The sequence below is a fragment of the Teleopsis dalmanni genome, chromosome 1, assembly GCF_002237135.1.
Source record: "Teleopsis dalmanni isolate 2A chromosome 1, ASM223713v2, whole genome shotgun sequence".
Classification (NCBI taxonomy): Eukaryota; Metazoa; Arthropoda; class Insecta; order Diptera; family Diopsidae; genus Teleopsis; species Teleopsis dalmanni.
In genome coordinates, this window is record NC_051846.1 from 173880730 (window position 1) to 173899583 (window position 18854).

An 18854-nucleotide genomic window follows, 5' to 3' on the forward strand; every position below is an offset into this window, starting at 1 on the left:
ATTGATATATATTGGTATATATAGTTATATAATATATAAATATTTATATATTTATAATATATTATATTTATCATTTTTATATATTTATATATTATATGTAGTGAGGTTTCGAAATATACATATTATATATATTTATTTATTGCTCTGAGGCTTAGGATGAGACTATATTCCATTTCATATGTCAGTGCTCATATCTAGCTAGGAGAAAATCTATAATCTTTGGAACTCCTTTTCTTACTGAACTGACCGAGCTGTCATCGTGTAAAATTAGAAACTTAGCCAAATTCATAGAATCATCAGGTTGGTTCACCTTTATCTAATATAGAAGTCGTTGCCTTTCGGCGTTGGTCGCGTAATGACCTTTTAGTCTATATACGAACCAACGCTATTCCTGTGGTATCACAACGGGCCATTATTTGAGCTCAAGTAAGATTTCTAGGTCATAAGGCCGCCAGTTCAACCTATCCTAACCTATACGTTTTTATGTATATCTATATAATACTCAATTGTAACTGTGTTTTAAGACCAGTGTCTTTTAACAAAATCATAACCTAAGTGTGTTTTTCTTTATTGAAAATAAATTCTCTAAATTCGTTAAATTCTCTAAGACTTTTTTGATTTTCCAAGCCACTATCTTTTTATAAAATCAAAATCTCTGTTTTTTACAAAATTTCTTTAATATTTGTGTTTCCAGGTCCGTGTTCTATAACAAAACTAAAACCTTAGTTTTTTTCTTATTCGGTACTGTTCTGTCATGCTAAATGACCAGGTCTATGGATTTTCTAATATATTATTTGGGTTTCCACACCCATACCATGCAAGCAAACGGAAACCTCTTAAATTTTAGATGCTTATTAGATTTCGTTCTGATTAAACTATCATTATATGTAAATTAGCTTTGAAATAATGTCTTAACGACGTAAATTTTTTAACCCTTTGACGCTATTCTATTAATGTTATCAAAACCACTATTAATGGGCAATTTACATTAGAATAAAATAGAATATATATTATTTCATAAGTGGCGTGATTAAGTTTTAATCTAAAATTTATTCAAGTAAAATATTTGTGTCAAACATCGAAAAATTTGAATTTGCCGCCTAAAATCAATATTTGTCTTTTCGGTCAAATAAATATTATTTTCAAATTTTTAATTAAATTAAATTCAAATCAAGTAGATCATTCGGTCGAAGTATGCACATTTATTTGGAGCAATGATCTCTGATCACACGACCAAATTATAGAAAAATGGGTCAATGTAAAGCTAACATAGAACAAAGACCGACGCTAGAGTCTGGAGGGTAGATTGTGTGTGTGAAGATTCTCTCCTAATAATAATTTAATTATTTTCCGTCCTTGATATTTATTTATGTTTTAATAAATATTAGTTAAAGTGTATTCACACTCAGTCAATTATCTTAAGGTCTTATCTTGCCTTCATTAATGTATATACATAATATCAGATAGAACTAAATATTTTTAAATGTGAATATCAATATTAAATCTATACATTAAAGGAAGAAATGTAGAATATGACAACTATAAATGTAGTGAGAATAGGAAAAAAATAAAATTGCTGATGTGAACTCGTTATATATGAAGAAGGTTAATAGTGACCCGATCGGTCGCAGGGAACTTTAATGATAATCATGGTATATAACGATTAGGTTTGAAATGTATACCCGAATATTTTACATTAGTTATAATTGACTTGTTTAGTCAAATGTTTTCATATAAATTAAATTAGTTTTCCTAAACTTTACTCAAATGAGTGGACACTCTGGCTACGACACGATGATAACAATCTAGTTTTGCATGATGTTGACCATTTAAAACTTCCTTTATAAAAATATTGGTATGATAATATAACAATAGATGATTGGTATCAACGACAATCCATTTTGTAAAAGATGCAGCGCACTTAGGTCCTTAGAAGTCGACTCACAACACTGTTATAGTTTGAGGCACATAAGTTGTTTTAAATAACTTTAAGTAAAGCAACCTTTATTTTGAAACGGAAAATATGATCTTATTTAAAAATAATACAACATTTCAAATACCTACATTGATGATATAGGAAAGAAATATAAATAAACCACCTATTATTATGCCTATTCATTTAAGGGATCGCTTAAATGGACTGTGTAAAGTGAATATAAGTCATCAGAAGTGAAGTAATATCGCAATTAAGTAGTAACGTTTTTTACTCAGCTTTCCAAATGTATGTATGTTGATTCTTTTTACGAGTCAGCGCAACTAGGCACTTTTACTATTTGATAGCTGGGAGTACTACAGGGTCCCACCCATCTCATTAACTAATTTATGTATTGTCTATAAGCTTCATGATTATTCAGTGATTGATCTAAGATCTGCGTACCTCCCCGTGCGGAGAGTGATTACTCTAAGATTAGATAGTGGTAAGTAGGATTTCTACATAGTATATTTAGAATATTCAACTACTTTGTTATAAAAATTATATCTCATTCAAACTAATATTAAGGTTTAGTCATACTGAGTATAGGGTGCATGACTGTCTGATATTGAATTGCATTTTCGCATTTTTTTGCAAAAATCACTTTTTTAGATTCAAATTCAGTAAACAAGCATTTTAACAAAATAAAAAACAAAATATAAATGAACTCAGACTAGAACAGACAGACGGACAATCACACCCGATGTGAATGACATTTAGTGTGCAACGATGACAGCTGTGCCTTTAGTATTTTCCTTTTTATTTTTACTAGAATTATAACTTAGCCGGTTTTTTAGCTGATTCTGTGATTTGTGGGTTTCTACGCAGGGTTCTTGGCACTTTCATAGATTTGCAAAATATTACGAAACGAAGTATTAATATTATTGACGAAGTAGACGGCGATTTAGTTTACATATGCAATTCCAGAGTCATCGCAGTCTGGTCAGAATGGAAAAATTGCCTATGATCATGACAATGACAATGGCTGGCCCAACTGCTTACCTCAGCATTCGGAATTAGTATGCAAGAAAAAAAGGTCTACGACTTCTGTGAGTACTGGATTTGTAATTTGATAAAATGAATGAAAATGTTTTTGATTTTTAATTAGAAAAATATTTAATATAATTAATATTGCATATGAATTTTATATAAAAAAATATATATCATAAATTATTAATTTTTGATTTTTGTTTTTATTTAAAATGTTTACTATGAATTATCAATTAAATTATTATTTAAGTAATAAATTTATTTTTAATTAGCTTTTAATATATATTTAGAATAATTGATTATTAAATATTTTAGTTTATTTTGATACGAGTATTATTCAATATTGTGAATATTTTTTGAATTTATAAAACAAAACACGTAAATGCGTCAATTGATAAGCAAAGTTTATAAAAAAAATATTGTTTAATATCAAAAATCACACCACAAGTGCAACTTAAGTTTCAAAAAAAAAGTTTTTGAAATTTTATACAAAATAATTTATATTTTCCATTTCGTATATAAAAAGTGCGTTCTAGAATTTCGCAATATTCTAGAATTTTTTTACGTTTTAAATTGCAACTTAAGCTGATAGCAAAGTTTTATGTTGCAAACGAAAAAAAATTGTTTATTTCTTAAATACGTTTTATTAACAAAAAACAAAAAAAAACTAAAATGAATTAAATAATTTAATATTTGCTATGGACTAAGGTCTAAGATCAATTGATATACTGTTTCTTCCCCCTGTTTTCCTGTGTGTTTTTAAGTAATGGCAGGAAAATTCGAAGAATTTGATATTTACTGACACTCATACTAGCCAAAATACAAAGCTTTGTGGCCCAACCGCATTACAAACACCAACCTATGGTTGGTTACGAATCAATCACCTACTACTGTTGAGATTAGAGGACGCAAATGGCGCTGGATACATCACAATCTCCGCAGACCCAATGAAAACATTGTACACCCAGCTCTACGGTGGAATCCTCAAGGCAGCCGTCGACCTGTAGCGCTAGCTAAAACTTGTTGTGTCTGCGTTATTGTAATTATTAACGCTCTCATAAAACATGTACATGGCACGGTGGCTAGCCCAGTATGCTCGCCGGTTTGTGGAGAGATTCTTGGTACCTAAGAAGTCGCTACAGACATCAACAAAAAAAATCGTGCCGTGCCTTTTTTTTGAGAAAGGGCAATTGAGGAAGAAGTAAGATAAGCCAATTATTCCTGAAATGATATCTACCGGTAATTAAATATACAAATTTTATCTTTACCCAATGTCTGTGTTGTGAATTTATCGCAACTTTCTTAGCTTATGACCTCACAAGTTTTGATTGGTGCAAGCTGTAAGATCATTGTTAGCATTGTGACCTCATTAAATGAGTGCTTGAACTGTTGAAACTTACCCAGTTTTTTATTGCAAGAATTTATCTATAATGGAAATCAGGCTATCTCAAAGGGTTGCCAATTAGCAAGACTGCCACATTATTGATATATGTTTACATATCTTGTGGTCTATATATAGACTGGTGGTTTTTATCAGTCTACAACATAGCCCATTTCTTGTTTTCAAGAGCACGTAAATATGGAATGGATTTGGTTTCAACAGGATGGTGTTACATTTTAACTTCTATATTAGTATAATGTTCTTTATTTAACAGCTTCTTGCAGACTTAATTTACATATATTAAAATCATACTAAAAGAGTTGAGTATTCTGCCCATAAAATTACCTTATTACATTATTACAGATTAAGGTGACCATATCACAGTTAGTAATCAACTTATTGATGAAATATTTTGTTGACTATATAATTTCCAGAAACAAATCTGTTGTCTGCTACTAAGAATGAGATTGTACTACAAAGAGAGTGATATAAGGTCACTATAATACTCTCTATGGGTACTTGAAATCGGCGACATATTTCAAGTCTCTTACCCAGTTAAATAACGTACGCTAGGTTCCGTGTCGACCGTCTAACGTTATGAAATTATTTCATATTTGCCTAAAATTATCCAAAGTTTCAATTTTAAAATTGGATTCGATATATTTTTTCGAATATTTGTATTATTTTGCTAAGTTCTATTCAGAAATTATTAAAACAAGTCTCAAAGACTTTTATTACCTTGTTTTTTATTTGGTAAATCCCGTAATCTTTAAAACAAATATTTCAATTTTTCTAATATTAGAACAAGTTGGGTTAAGAACTTTACTTATCACATAGAAACGATTAATTTTATTTCCCATTTGTTGAGTTTTTATGCACGTTATCACATAATTCATCCTCACAGTTTTGAAGTAGGTATAAAGCAGCTTCGAAATCTTCCAAAATGCACTTGATTTTAACCAGATATGTTGTAATTCTTCTTTAATGACTCTACAATATAAATCGTGAGCTCCCCATATTTAGGTATACAAAGTACCTCTCTGGTAACAAAAACTTATCGCTACTATAGAACTAATACTGTCTATCTACCCATTAATATAGCTTAAGACATAAAATCTAATGACTTCCTCATCGAAGCTTAGCTTATTCCATATTTGTTACTAAACTCATCAGATCTAATGACTTCCTCATCGAAGCTTAGCTTATTCCATTTTTGTTACTAAACTCATCAGATATCATGGATCCTGATTAAACAGAGTAATGAACTTTTTTAATGGGAAACACATGAGAAGCATTTCTCAGAATATAAAATTTTCCACTATCAAAAATTCAAATGCTTTACTACGTAAAAACATAACAATCTTATTTCGTAATTAATTAAGGAGAATGTTTTTAATTTATTCTTTTTTCTAATTTGCATATTTGTATCTCTTTCTCTCTCACTTCAGCATATATTCTATTCCTATTGCGTTTTTTTCCCTCGAATTTCGCAAATTAATTTTTGCAAACATTCCAATGCTTGTTAAATAACAAATTTCTAAGCAAAAAACGTATACGAGTGGAGGAAAAAAAAGTTCCAAAACAAAATAATAGATAAAAGCATAAGAAGAACAAAAATTATTGCTCCTCATTTGTAATGCCCAAATGGGTCAATGGACATTGTAGTAAACTTAACCTTGAAATAAAATCAAATTCGAATTTGAAATCAAAACATAAACACTTCAAGCGAAAGCATAAGAAAAAATAGTTGGAAATTGTGGACCCAAGCAATGTAGGCATGGCAGAGCGGTACGATGAGAGTTCCATTGCAGTCATCAGATAAAATAGATAGAAGGAATGATAGAACTTCCACTGCTATGAAGCAGTGTTAAGATGTAGTTCGAAAGAAAACTAGTTCGTTAAGATAGTTTATTCAAAAGAATTGATAATCTCAATCATTGATATATTTATTTAATATATATATAAAATAAATATATATATACTTTTACAAAATAAATATATACATACATATTTTTCATATATCGAGATTTATTAAAAGTATTACACTTTATGATGTTAGTAGCTATATACTTTTCTAAACAAAAATCGGAACCATTAATCTAAAACAGTATTCGTCTGACGAAGTCTGGATTAAATTCTGATCTCCAGTCTAAGATTCTATGGTTTATAACTGAGTATCTAATAAAATAATCGAATTTACTAGATACACTCTAGCAGCTTATCATATTCTGCTTTGTTCTCTAGTGTGACGTTTTGTATGGATATTGCTTATAATTGACTACCATTTCCATAAATATCAGACAAAATAATCGACTCTACCAAATACACTCTACTTGTTCATCATAGTCTGTTGGTACGCAGTACATAGTAGTGCTGTTCATATTCGAATTTACGAAGTATTCGAAGAAATTCGAATATTCGAATAGTAAACGAAGTCTTCGAAGTTGAAAAAAACTTCGAAGTTTTTGTGAATTTTTGTTCTCGAAGTCTTCGAAGTTTAAATGTAGTGAAAAACTTCGAAGACTTCGAAGACTTCGTAAGCAAAAGGTGAAGTGAGAGCGCAAAATGCAAACAAACGTGCATCACACAAATTATTTGAGGGATGAAAGCATTTGCTTTGTTTGTACGGTTTTATGTTTTTTGTTGTTATTCTATGCAGAAAATTAAAAACATGTTTTTTTGTTTTATTTTATTACATAAAATTTATTTTATTATTAAATATGTATTATAATATATATTATTTTTAAATATGTTATTATTAAATATTTTTTATATTAAATAAAAAATTCACATTTTAAATAACTTATATTTATTATATATATTTAAAAAATTATATTTGAGAAAATTTTTAATATAATATAAAATATATACGTAATAATATGAAAATATTGATATTGATGGATTTTATTAGTAATGGAATTTTATAAAAGTTTTCATTTTCCTTTTCAATAAAATCACAAATTAAAATCTTGAAAATTAGTTATGGAAAAATGAGTTTTGCTTATTAATGCCTAATTATTTGACCTGTATGAGCTGTGATGATCACGCAGGCAAGCGCAAATTTATTTTTGCATTATAAAATTTTGAATGTTTTGTTGTAGTTACAGTTATTTTACTGTTTATGGAAAAATTTTAAATCCCTTATTCTAGGAAAAGAAATACATAATATTATAAGGAAGTATCTAAATAAAATGTAAATTAGTGTATAAGCAAAATTGTATAAAAGAAATTCCATCAAATTTTCATGTATTTTATATTATATTAAAAATTTTCATAAATATAATTTTTTAAATATAAATAATAAATATAAGTTATTTAAAATGTGAATTTTTTATTTAATATAAAAAATATTTAATAATAACATATTTAATAATAATATGTATTATAATACATATTTAATAATAAAATAAAAAAATAAATTTTATGTAATAAAATAAAACAAAAAAACATGTTTTTAATTTTCTGCATAGAATAACAACAAAAACATAAAACCGTACAAACAAAGCAAACGCTTTCATCCCTCAAATAATTTGTGTGATGCACGTTTGTTTGCATTGTGCGCTCTCACTTCACCTTTTGCTTACGAAGTCTTCGAAGTCTTCGAAGTTTTTCACTACATTTAAACTTCGAAGACTTCGAGAACAAAAATTCACAAAAACTTCGAAGTTTTTTCCAACTTCGAAGACTTCGTTGAAATGCGAATATTCGAATATTCGAAGAACTTCGAATTTTTAAAAACTTCGAATAATTTGAACAGCACTAGTACATAGTATTTACATATGCAAGTGCTACAAGATATTAGTTTATAGACTCTGCGAGTATAGATAGATTATTCGTTACTATGCTCTCGAAAATTAAATGAAAATTGCAAAGTACTTATTATTATAAACAGTTACAAAATTGTTTAAAATGGCCTCCAGTTGCATCTCTTATATAGGAGTTTCTAATTTCAGAAAAAAACTTAGCTTCCAGTTTAGTAATCTACCCCTAACCAAGATTGAATCCAAGCAATCATAAACCATATAACTTATCACTTTCACACAAAGATTTTCCACTTGACACAGAACCAATTTATGGAGATGATACCAGAAATTAAGAAGTACTGTCAGACCAAAGTTGAAGTAGATGTACCCAAATTAGCAACATCAGCTTCATTTTGCTGGCTTCAATTTGTTGTGAGTTAGGTATGGGCTTGAAATCATAAATACTCGCTATTTTATTTACCTTTAAAACGTTTCACTATTCTAATTCATGCGATATATATAGCGCAATATAGCATATAGCACACCGATTTGACTCTCATTGCAAATAATATTTCTTGATTCTATCACTGCTGATTATAGCGCAACAAAGAATAATTTGGCGCGAAATCAAAAGGAAAAAATAAACGATTTCTAACTATGAAACTAATTTGTTACCTTGAAAATATATTTTGCAAAAATTATCAATCAAGCAAATAAATTAAATTCTTAAGAATTCAACGCACTCACCGCACCGTACCATGATGAACCTGAATCGTATATCAGCGAAATGGAGCTCAACAGAACTTTACCGCCTTACGAGTACCGAACATGGGCCCAGCACGACGATTTCATCGATGACAGATTGGACGACATGAAACGTAATTGCTACTACGCAGAATATCCGGAAATTCGAGCCAAACTATTCGCACCTGAGCTACTAAGTTCGCAGTTAACAACAAATCCCAACAACAATTCAGAACGGCATTAGAGTAACTATTGCCGCCAATAGTTACCGGCTGAAGCCGGTAACATCGTAAACAAACTAACAACGTGTTTATTGTGTTTTTTATTGAATTTTTACAGAATAAATTTTTTTATTTTGTGTGTGGCACACGCATCTACGCAAATACGCACTTCTGTTAGCTGTCGTTTATGGCCACCTCGAATTAATTTCATTAAGTATGCGTCCGTCCATTGACCACTTCGATTGTATGGTAGTCACTGCGTCAACTAAAGTGGCATGTTATGAACAACACTTCAGCTCGGAATTGTTGTTATGTTAAAATCTCAACATAATTAATTGGCAAATGATTTAGCAAAAAAAAAGCTAAAATGCTAGGAAGAATTTAGAATATCTTTTTCGAAATCGTAAACAGTGTGACTTGCGTTTTATGGAGAAGAGGTACTCAGCACTATTTTTGGAACAAAGTATCAGCTATTAGAGATTAACATGGTATTACGAATGTTATTTGAGCTAAAAAGTTTTAAGCGAGTATAGGTTCTGGAAAACAAAGGTTAAACGTTGAAGTTGAGGGTAATAGAGATGCGAAAAGACTATCAGGAGAACTGTGTACTAGAATATGTCACTGAAGTTGTTAATATAACTAAACTCTCTTTAATGATAAGCAGACTCTACGTGAAACTTTGTCGGATTTAAAAAAGAAAAAATATAGCGTACGTATTATATACGTGTAGATAGTAGTCTTCGAGGGGATATACTGAATATAAGGATAACATACCAAAAAATTTAACCTTCTTTTCAATGACTCTCGCTGTTGCTTCGTGAACTAAAACGTCTTAACAAATCACAATCTTAGAGGAGATTTACTGAAGATATCGATACCTTACGAAAAAATTAAATCTTTCTTTCAATGACTCTCGCCGTTGCTTCGTGCATGTCTAACAGAAACGTGATGTAGATTTAACATGTTTCAGACTTGATTTTCTAGAGTTGTCAACTGAAAACACCTTCTATAGAAGAACATCTCTGACTTCAGCTTCATTAAAGATATCAACTCTTTAGAATTTTTACAGGAACCCAATGAGCCAAAAACCCGTGGGGTTTACTCGTATGTGTGGACATTGTTAATCTTTCAATTTTTGTGGTTACTGTAAAGTAAAAATAAAATTTTGAGAAAGGGAAAAGGATTTGCTGGGTTTGGTGATGATGAAACTCTTATTAGAGTTTGTACTTATGAATAAGTGCAGTCCTTACTAACTATGGGTATTATATATAGTATAAAGATATATATTATAAATATATAAGGTATATATATAAGGTATGTATATATAAGGTATGTTGTAGATAGTACAAATCTCATTATTTCTATGGGTACTGTTGCTTTGTAGTTGGTGGAGGTCAACATACCCTATGGCTACTAACTGGTTTCTTTGATTTTTTTACAAAGCTGAGAATGGTGTCTGGAGAGAGATTGTAAATAAATCATGTATTTTTGATTTTGTGTAATATTTGATAGTGATATAAACCACAAAAAAAACTACAATGTGCATAAATTATATCCACAATTAACTTTATTTATATATCAAATATATATTTATATATATTTATTTATATATCAAATCTAAACGGACTTCTTACCCAGGTTCAAATATTGCAAGACTAAGTAAACATAAGCACAATACAAATCGAAAACAGCATTTCTTTCTGTCATTTCCTTCATTTTGAGGGAATTATCATGTTGTCAAGCATAATTTAGTTGTAGGTATGCCAATAACCCCCACCAGTTTTCCATTCAGATGTTGGACTCATTACGAACTCCACCAATATGAGTTGATGACAAACTAAGACATATCTTCTTCTTTTTCCTAAGGAGTTCATGGTCTGAACAACTAATTCTACACTGACGTGTACACTTTTTTAAGGTTTTTCCTTTCAATTCATAATCAGTTGAAGTGCTGATATTACGTGTACATTTCGTCTAAAAAGAAAAAAAGTAACCCCATATATCATATATAAAAATGAACAATTATTTCAAATACCTGTGTCTGAATATTTCTACTAAAACGGCTGCAATTATTGGTCTTCACTTGATTAATTAATTTATTATTGGTTGAAGTGCTTACATCGTGAGTAAGGTTTGTCTAAAAACAAAAATTATTGAATAATAAAATATTGTATATTAAACAGTTTGGAACTAACTAAACTACCTGAGTTTGAGCATTGGTGTTAAAAAGAATTTGATTTGCACACGGATTTGGAATAGTTTGACTAACAAAATTCGGAGTTACAGGCATGGCGAAAGCAGTATTGCTATTCGTTCTCAACTTACAATAATTGATATATTGATCTATTAAATCGGGAACACTCGTACTCACATCTATAGGTACAACAGTACCTATAAAATAAATAAATTTTATTATTTTATCATATAATATATAGAGTTCAAAATACCATTTGGAAGAAGTTTGCTGTAGTTAAAACGACGGGTTTCTAATATTGTGCGGGTATCTTGACTTCTCATAGTAATACATTCTCCCCCAATTATAATTGAATCTATGGTTAAAAAAATTTTACTAGAAAACGGGAGAAAAAATAGTAAAGAACTTACGTTCCACAGCTGGTTTACTGTCTTCAGATATTTCAATGATTTTGGTTTTCTTCCAATTGGAAGCCATACTTTTTCTTAACAAATTTTAAAACAATGAAAATGAAATATTATTTTTGCAAATTTTGAATTTAGCGATATAAAAATTTTTCTTTATAAAACATATTGAACTTACTTTTATTTATTTTATATAAACTTTAAATTTATTTAAGTTAAAATCTTCTGAAGTGATATAGAAGACAAAACGCATTTGATTTTTAAGTTTTTGGAATTTTTATGCAGGTATTATTTATTGAGATTTGTTTTTATATATCTAAAATATCCAATACCATATATTATAAACTTATAAATATAAGATTATCATCATCATAAGACCACCACGCTTACTCAAGAGCATAGAAATGGAAGTATAAGATCATAAGCAACAACATTTCAAATTCTAGCTGAAGTGTTCTTTGGTTTCCTTAGTCCTAAAGTTTCTTGTAGGATATACTTCAATCATCCACTTAATAACTTCAAATACTCTTTTAATATTATTATTTAAAAAATACCCATCACTTTGACTTTGAAACATAAATTATTATTAATTCTCACAACCAACGACAAATAAACAGATCGACGATTTTAGTAAGAATTAGAATTATTTAAATAAATATTGTGAAATACACTTCTGGAAACAAATCGAACTCATTTACGTAAAATATATATATCAACTAATTTAAGAGCTAATAAAATACATTAATTTAAAACAGGTAGTATTGTTAAAATATCATTAATATTCTATACTTTAAAGTATAGAACATATAGAATTACTGCGGTTTTCTCTTTATCTAACAAAGAAATCAAGTTTACATGAAAACAAGTATTTAAAATATACTTTCACTTAATATTATTTCAATAAAATTTATTACTTGGAAGTTTGTCCAACCTGAATATATTACATATTTGTTTTAAAACCTCAAGTACTAAAGGATCATTTGATCAGCTATGAATTCGACTCCAGAAACAAAAATTACTTGTTTTTGAAATATAATAATAATAATGAATAGAAATAAATTTTTTTGTAAGTTTTCTTTCAAAAGTGTAGTTTTTTGTAGAATTTTTTATTTTTTAAGGATCTCCATGAAGGCAAAACTAACCAAGAAACTAGAGGTCTTCAATAAACCACTTAACTTGCATTCCATTCCATAATCATTTATTTGTTGCGATACACATTTTTTTACTCGGTTTTTGGTTCACATATTCACTCATTCGGAATCAATTGTTTGCTTCTTAAACTTACTTTAATACCTAAAACACCTACTTCGTATATAACATGGTAGGTAGAACAGTACCAAGGAGAAAAGTACTTTTCACAAAAATGCTAACTACACCTGATTATCATTATATGTGACATTAAACTCGAAGTGTTAAATTAAAGCATTTACTTATTTGAAATCTAATTTTTGTCCGCCTATTCAGTTTCTATTCACTTTTATTCTATTCACTATTTTTAGCACGGAAAGTAACACAACAGGAAAGAGTAAGGAAATATTTTTCCATTTTTGTGCATTTATCCTCATAAAGTGCACTGAAAAAAAATTTTCCTTAAGTCCCATTTATATGCTTAAAGCAAGTTCTAATATTCTAATTCTAGCCGCTATGTTGACTAGTTGTTGATACACCAGATTATTGGTAAAAAATTGTGCTGCTTATGAATTGAACAGCTCTTTCGCATAGGGAATTATATATTGCCTGAAATCTAAATGAAATTCACATGTATCTGATGCCAATAGTTTGACTTATAAGTCTTTCTTTAACAAAATACATATGAGTTGGATTTTATAAAAACAAATATTCTGTTATTGCAAAAAAAGTGGAATAATAAAGCAAAATCAGCCCTTATCAATTTTCGAGGGAATTACAAAAGTACATTTAATTTGTTTACATTTCAGAGTTCAAAACAATAATCTTTTCACCGGCTGGACGATTATAATAAATGCATGTCAAGGTTTTAGTAAAAATTCAATTTAAAATTCTTATCTTTACAATTTTATTGAAACGATGTTGAATTCTACTAATTTGAATTTATGATGATTAAACTGTAAGAGGTGTTAATTATCGAGAAATAAATTTATTTTTCCATTTCGTATTAACTTTGTCATTATTTAAGTAAGCCTTGTATACTCATATATATGCCAAATCTAATTAATATTTATAAATTTAAAGTTATTAGGACTGGTATTTTATAGTAACTGACTTATTAAATTTCATAAAGTTATTGTTGTTAATTGTCTATTTGAAATAGACAATACAGTAATAGTCTATAGTAGACCAATTTATTTTTATAAACCTTTTGTTAATATAATAATTGATCAATTAGAAGATTAATGATATTCTCAAATTCTAACAACCCACTTTTTGGTCGATTTTAGAAACACTCTTTTAGCATCAGAAACTCTCATCTGTAACTGTAAGCCTCATTAAAAACTTCCATCAATATTATAAATACATGACGCTATACTTGACTTTGTTATTTATTTATTATTTATTCTTTGTGAATCATTTAATACTAAATAGAGTTACAGAAAAATCATTTTATCATAAAATTTGTTTTAAAGAAGATAGAGAAAATCAAGAGCATATTACCATTGCAAACATTGCATTGGTTTACAAGACTATCATATTTTTAGATTTTGTCGATGATATCATAATGTTATAACATAAATTTCTTATACATTGCATTCTTCGAGTTTAACTGAGAAGCGAAGGATTGAGTCTTGCAGTAATTGAGTATAAAATGAAGTACCTTATATTGTGAACCACGCCTTCCTTATGTTATTTTCTAAATCTCTCATCATTGTTAATAGTTAGAGTTATAAGATTATAAATGACTATATAAACTCTGTATTGACTCGAGTGCTTTTTGTGTATTGGTTGTATCGCCTGTAGCATAAGTAATAACTATCAGGCAAATGCAATGCTTATTTTGTGTTTACTTAATGAATGATCCAAACATAGCATAGGGCCTCAATAAATCATTACCATCTCAACTGGTTGTAATTTAACTGCTTAACTCCGCCCAAGATTTCCCGGTTATTTCAATTTCTTTTAAAAATGTTTGCCTAAAGCTGGACTTTGGATAGCTAAGTCTTCTATTTCTTAGAGCGTTCCACTCAAGTACTGGGCGGTAGATCTCAGATTGACTCGTACGTTTTGTGTGGCCAATCCATTTCTATTTGCAACGCTTATTTAAAGGTATTACAGGATCAATGTTGCATCTTTCGTAAAGTTCTTCATTAGTTATAACTTCGGGCCATCATATTTTAAGTATGCGACGTAGTCCACGGTTGATAAAGTTTTGCAGCTTGCTTATAAGTGCGTCTGTGTGGGACCGTGTTTCGCAAACGTTAAGTAGATCCTAACTTAGTTTTGATGGATATAGTGGATGAGCGCCATATATTCTATAGTTGTGCAAAAGCAAAGCTGGTTTTCCCATTCCATGTCACAATGTTTTTTTTGGCGCTATGCTCTGCTGAAATCACACTGTCTAGGTATGTGAAGGAGTTCACATTTGCGATGCAATCTGTATTAAATTTTATTTTAATTTGTAGGTCTTATTTTTATAGCTTCTGTCTTTTCATGGTTTATGGATAGACCTAAGCGTGCAGAGTTTACTGAAAGATATTCCAGTTTCGTTTGCATATCTTTACGTTTAATCGACAGATGGCATATATCGTCTGTGTAATCGTTATCTTCAAGTTCTTCAGTGAAGTTCCTATTGCGTCTTCATGATTAATAAAACCTTTCAAGCTTTTACATGCCTCTTCCTTATGGTTTCTCAAGAATTTAATGATATAATAAATACTAATCAGTTCCAGCTTTTGCATAATATAAACTAATTAAAAGTTTCCTATTAATAAATTAAATATCAATAAAATTTTGGTAAACAAAATCACAACAAAACTATTTGTCATAGTCAAAGTTAATGACGAAACAATTTTTTATGGTCAAAACTTAACGCATTTAAATTTCATTCAAAAGAAAGGTGGAAAGTATAAAGTCAATAGCCAAAAATAAATTCTTGATCTAACCAATTTTATGACATAACAAACTATGTTTTTGTTTACTTCTTTCGATTACTTAATTTTTTTAAATTAAAAAAAAATAAACAAATAAATTATATACCAGCATAAAAACGTTAAGCAATTTCCAACGAAAGCTAATAAATCTTTTGGCTGAAGACGTCCTCTATGGCCTTGAAATATTTGAAATAGACCGCAGAATGTCGAACTCTAATACTCAAAATACGTAAACAACTTCAGCGTAGAATATCAAAGAACAGTTTTTGAAATTGTATCTGCGTACGAAAATATACAAATGGTGAGGTGAAATGACACACAACAATAGTTAAAGCTGGCGAGTGCCTCTGCCATAAGACCATAAGACCACAAGACAACAAACTCAAATAAAAATATATTATAATCATTTACGTTTTAGATTTCATATGAAATAATATGAGTATTAGGCGTCATGTTTATGTAAGCGAATTTCCACGATACTCAAAATCACCCAAATTCGAAATTTCCTGAACCAACCAAAATATACGTATATTGTTATTGTAGGTTGTTGTTGTAGTATCTCAACTTACGGCTTCGAGCCCGTAAAGGCTCGAAAGCTACGAAAAACAATACAAAACATTCGTCGGATGCGTGTTTGACCAAAAGTACAAAATATGAAGTGTGTTTGATGTGTGAAAAAATTGCACTTAATCAGCAAATTTTGGATATATTTTTTTTAATATATTTTTTTTTATTTTTTGTGTCTTTTTTTTAAAAAAATTGTCTTTTTTTTGAATGAATATCAAAACTAAATGCATTTATTTTGAGCCAACAAAAGTGCATTTATTTTTAATTTGAATTTTACTCACAACTTTTTCGTGTGAAAATTTTTTTCCTGTTGCTCGGCCGTTCAACCTTAATTTGATATTTTTGTTATTAAATAAATAATTATTTAAATTATTAATATTTTTATGAATATGCAAACATGTTATGTAATTAAATACATTTATTTTATTAATAAAATTAATTCAATAAAAATTAATGATTTTTAAACGATAAAGACGTGATTTCCCTTCATGTTTGATATTTTGAACTTTGTCATTTTGTTCATAAATTTTGTGAAATAGAGTCCAGAAGTGCTATTCTCAAATTGAACTTTAATATTATTGAATCATAATTAATTCATTTCTAGAATTATGAATACGCTTCCAAAGGTATATACATAATCACTGAGTAATAACTGAATAACTGAGTATTAACTATTACAATATGGAAAATTAGTCATGTCATACTGGTATGTATATAATGTATATATACATCTGTATAACTTATGTATATATATGTATATATATAGATATATTATATATATATAGATATATTATATATATATAGATATATTATATATATATATGTGTGTGTGTGTGTCTACCTATGTACCTTTTTTCAGTAGCGGTAGAAATCTCTTAGCTCGAAAAGACCTATCCTGGTGAAGTAATACTACACCCTGGTGACCTGTCACTTAATCTTTGATTACTTTTATCATCAACACATCTTCATCATTCGCATTACAATCAATTAATCGAAGAACAAGCAGTGTCACGTCTTCGACTCAGGAATTTTTCTTACTGTAGATGTACGCATAAACCAGTTTCTTAACCTAGCGGTAAGCTGTGGTCCAAAGGTTATTCAGTAGTCCTTTCTTTATCTTTTTATCAGTCAGCTCTTCAATTGAGGAATTTTTCTTAAGGTAGATGTACGTATGAACCAGTTTCTAAACCTAGCGGTTACCTGAAGCGCAAAGGTTATCTAGTAGTCCCTTCTCTATATTTTTATCTTATTTTCTATTAGAGACTTAGTGTAGGTTAACTAATTTCACAATTAGTCTCCGACCCACAAAATTGTGAATTATGTTTAATATTATAAGAAAATTTTATAAGCCAAAGCCCATTATACTATATTAAATGATAATCATAATCATTAAGTGTAGTATTAAATATAATACTTGCACTTCCAATATTATGTCGCTCAATAAGGATGTCATTCATGATATTCATTATTATTGAAAAATATACATTTATGAATTTTAGGAACTGGCAACCTTGTGCTAAAATTTTTTGATAATTCGAGGTTTAATTAACAAGTTGAAGTGATTAATGCACTACTTTTTGTATTTATTTAATTACAAATAAATGGAAAACTTTAGTTTTCGTTGAAAAATAGGGAAACTACTATGCAAATCCAACAATGGCTTGAAAAGTAATAACTCTACTTGTCGAGCTATACGTAAGTGAATTACTGAGTTTAAACATAACCGTATATGCACCGTAAACTATCAATTTAGATTGTTACTCTAGAAAGCATCGAAAAAAACCCTTTAATGATTTTGAATAAATGTCAAAAGAAGTGTCATAGGATAATTGACATTTCAAAGACATCAAAAAACAAAATACAAATCAGGACGGTTTTTGATTGCTACACATCTCTAAACGTAGTTTAACATTTCTTTAATCTGGGTGCCAGAACAAATATAAAGCAGACGCGCTGGCCGTAGGAAGTCCTTTAGGTAATCACTCGAAACACATTAAATATCTGAGCATATCGTTGACATTATGCAAAACATTTATTGAGTTATTTCTGCGCTGAATAATTCAATAAAAGATGGGAAAGATGGGAAGCGCAAAGGTTATCTAGTAGTCCCTTCTCTATATTTTTATCTTATTTTCTATTAGAGACTTAGTGTAGGTTAACTAATTTCACAATTAGTCTCCGACCCACAAAATTGTGAATTATGTTTAATATTATAAGAAAATTTTATAAGCCAAAGCCCATTATACTATATTAAATGATAATCATAATCATTAAGTGTAGTATTAAATATAATACTTGCACTTCCAATATTATGTCGCTCAATAAGGATGTCATTCATGATATTCATTATTATTGAAAAATATACATTTATGAATTTTAGGAACTGGCAACCTTGTGCTAAAATTTTTTGATAATTCGAGGTTTAATTAACAAGTTGAAGTGATTAATGCACTACTTTTTGTATTTATTTAATTACAAATAAATGGAAAACTTTAGTTTTCGTTGAAAAATAGGGAAACTACTATGCAAATCCAACAATGGCTTGAAAAGTAATAACTCTACTTGTCGAGCTAT

General features: G+C 29.0%; 1 protein-coding gene across 1 annotated transcript; it reads right to left on the reverse strand.

Annotated features, from left to right (window-relative positions):
* Positions 1–10668: 10668 nt before the first annotated feature.
* On the reverse strand, positions 10669–11766 carry LOC119670636. Its single transcript, XM_038080976.1, has 5 exons — positions 11656–11766; positions 11499–11600; positions 11255–11442; positions 11087–11188; positions 10669–11025 (listed from the first exon to the last, which is right to left on the reverse strand). Exons 1-5 carry the CDS (start codon positions 11720–11722, stop codon positions 10840–10842), a joined length of 645 nt encoding a protein of 214 aa, XP_037936904.1. The 5' UTR covers positions 11723–11766; the 3' UTR covers positions 10669–10839.
* Between the last annotated feature and the right edge of the window lie 7088 nt (positions 11767–18854).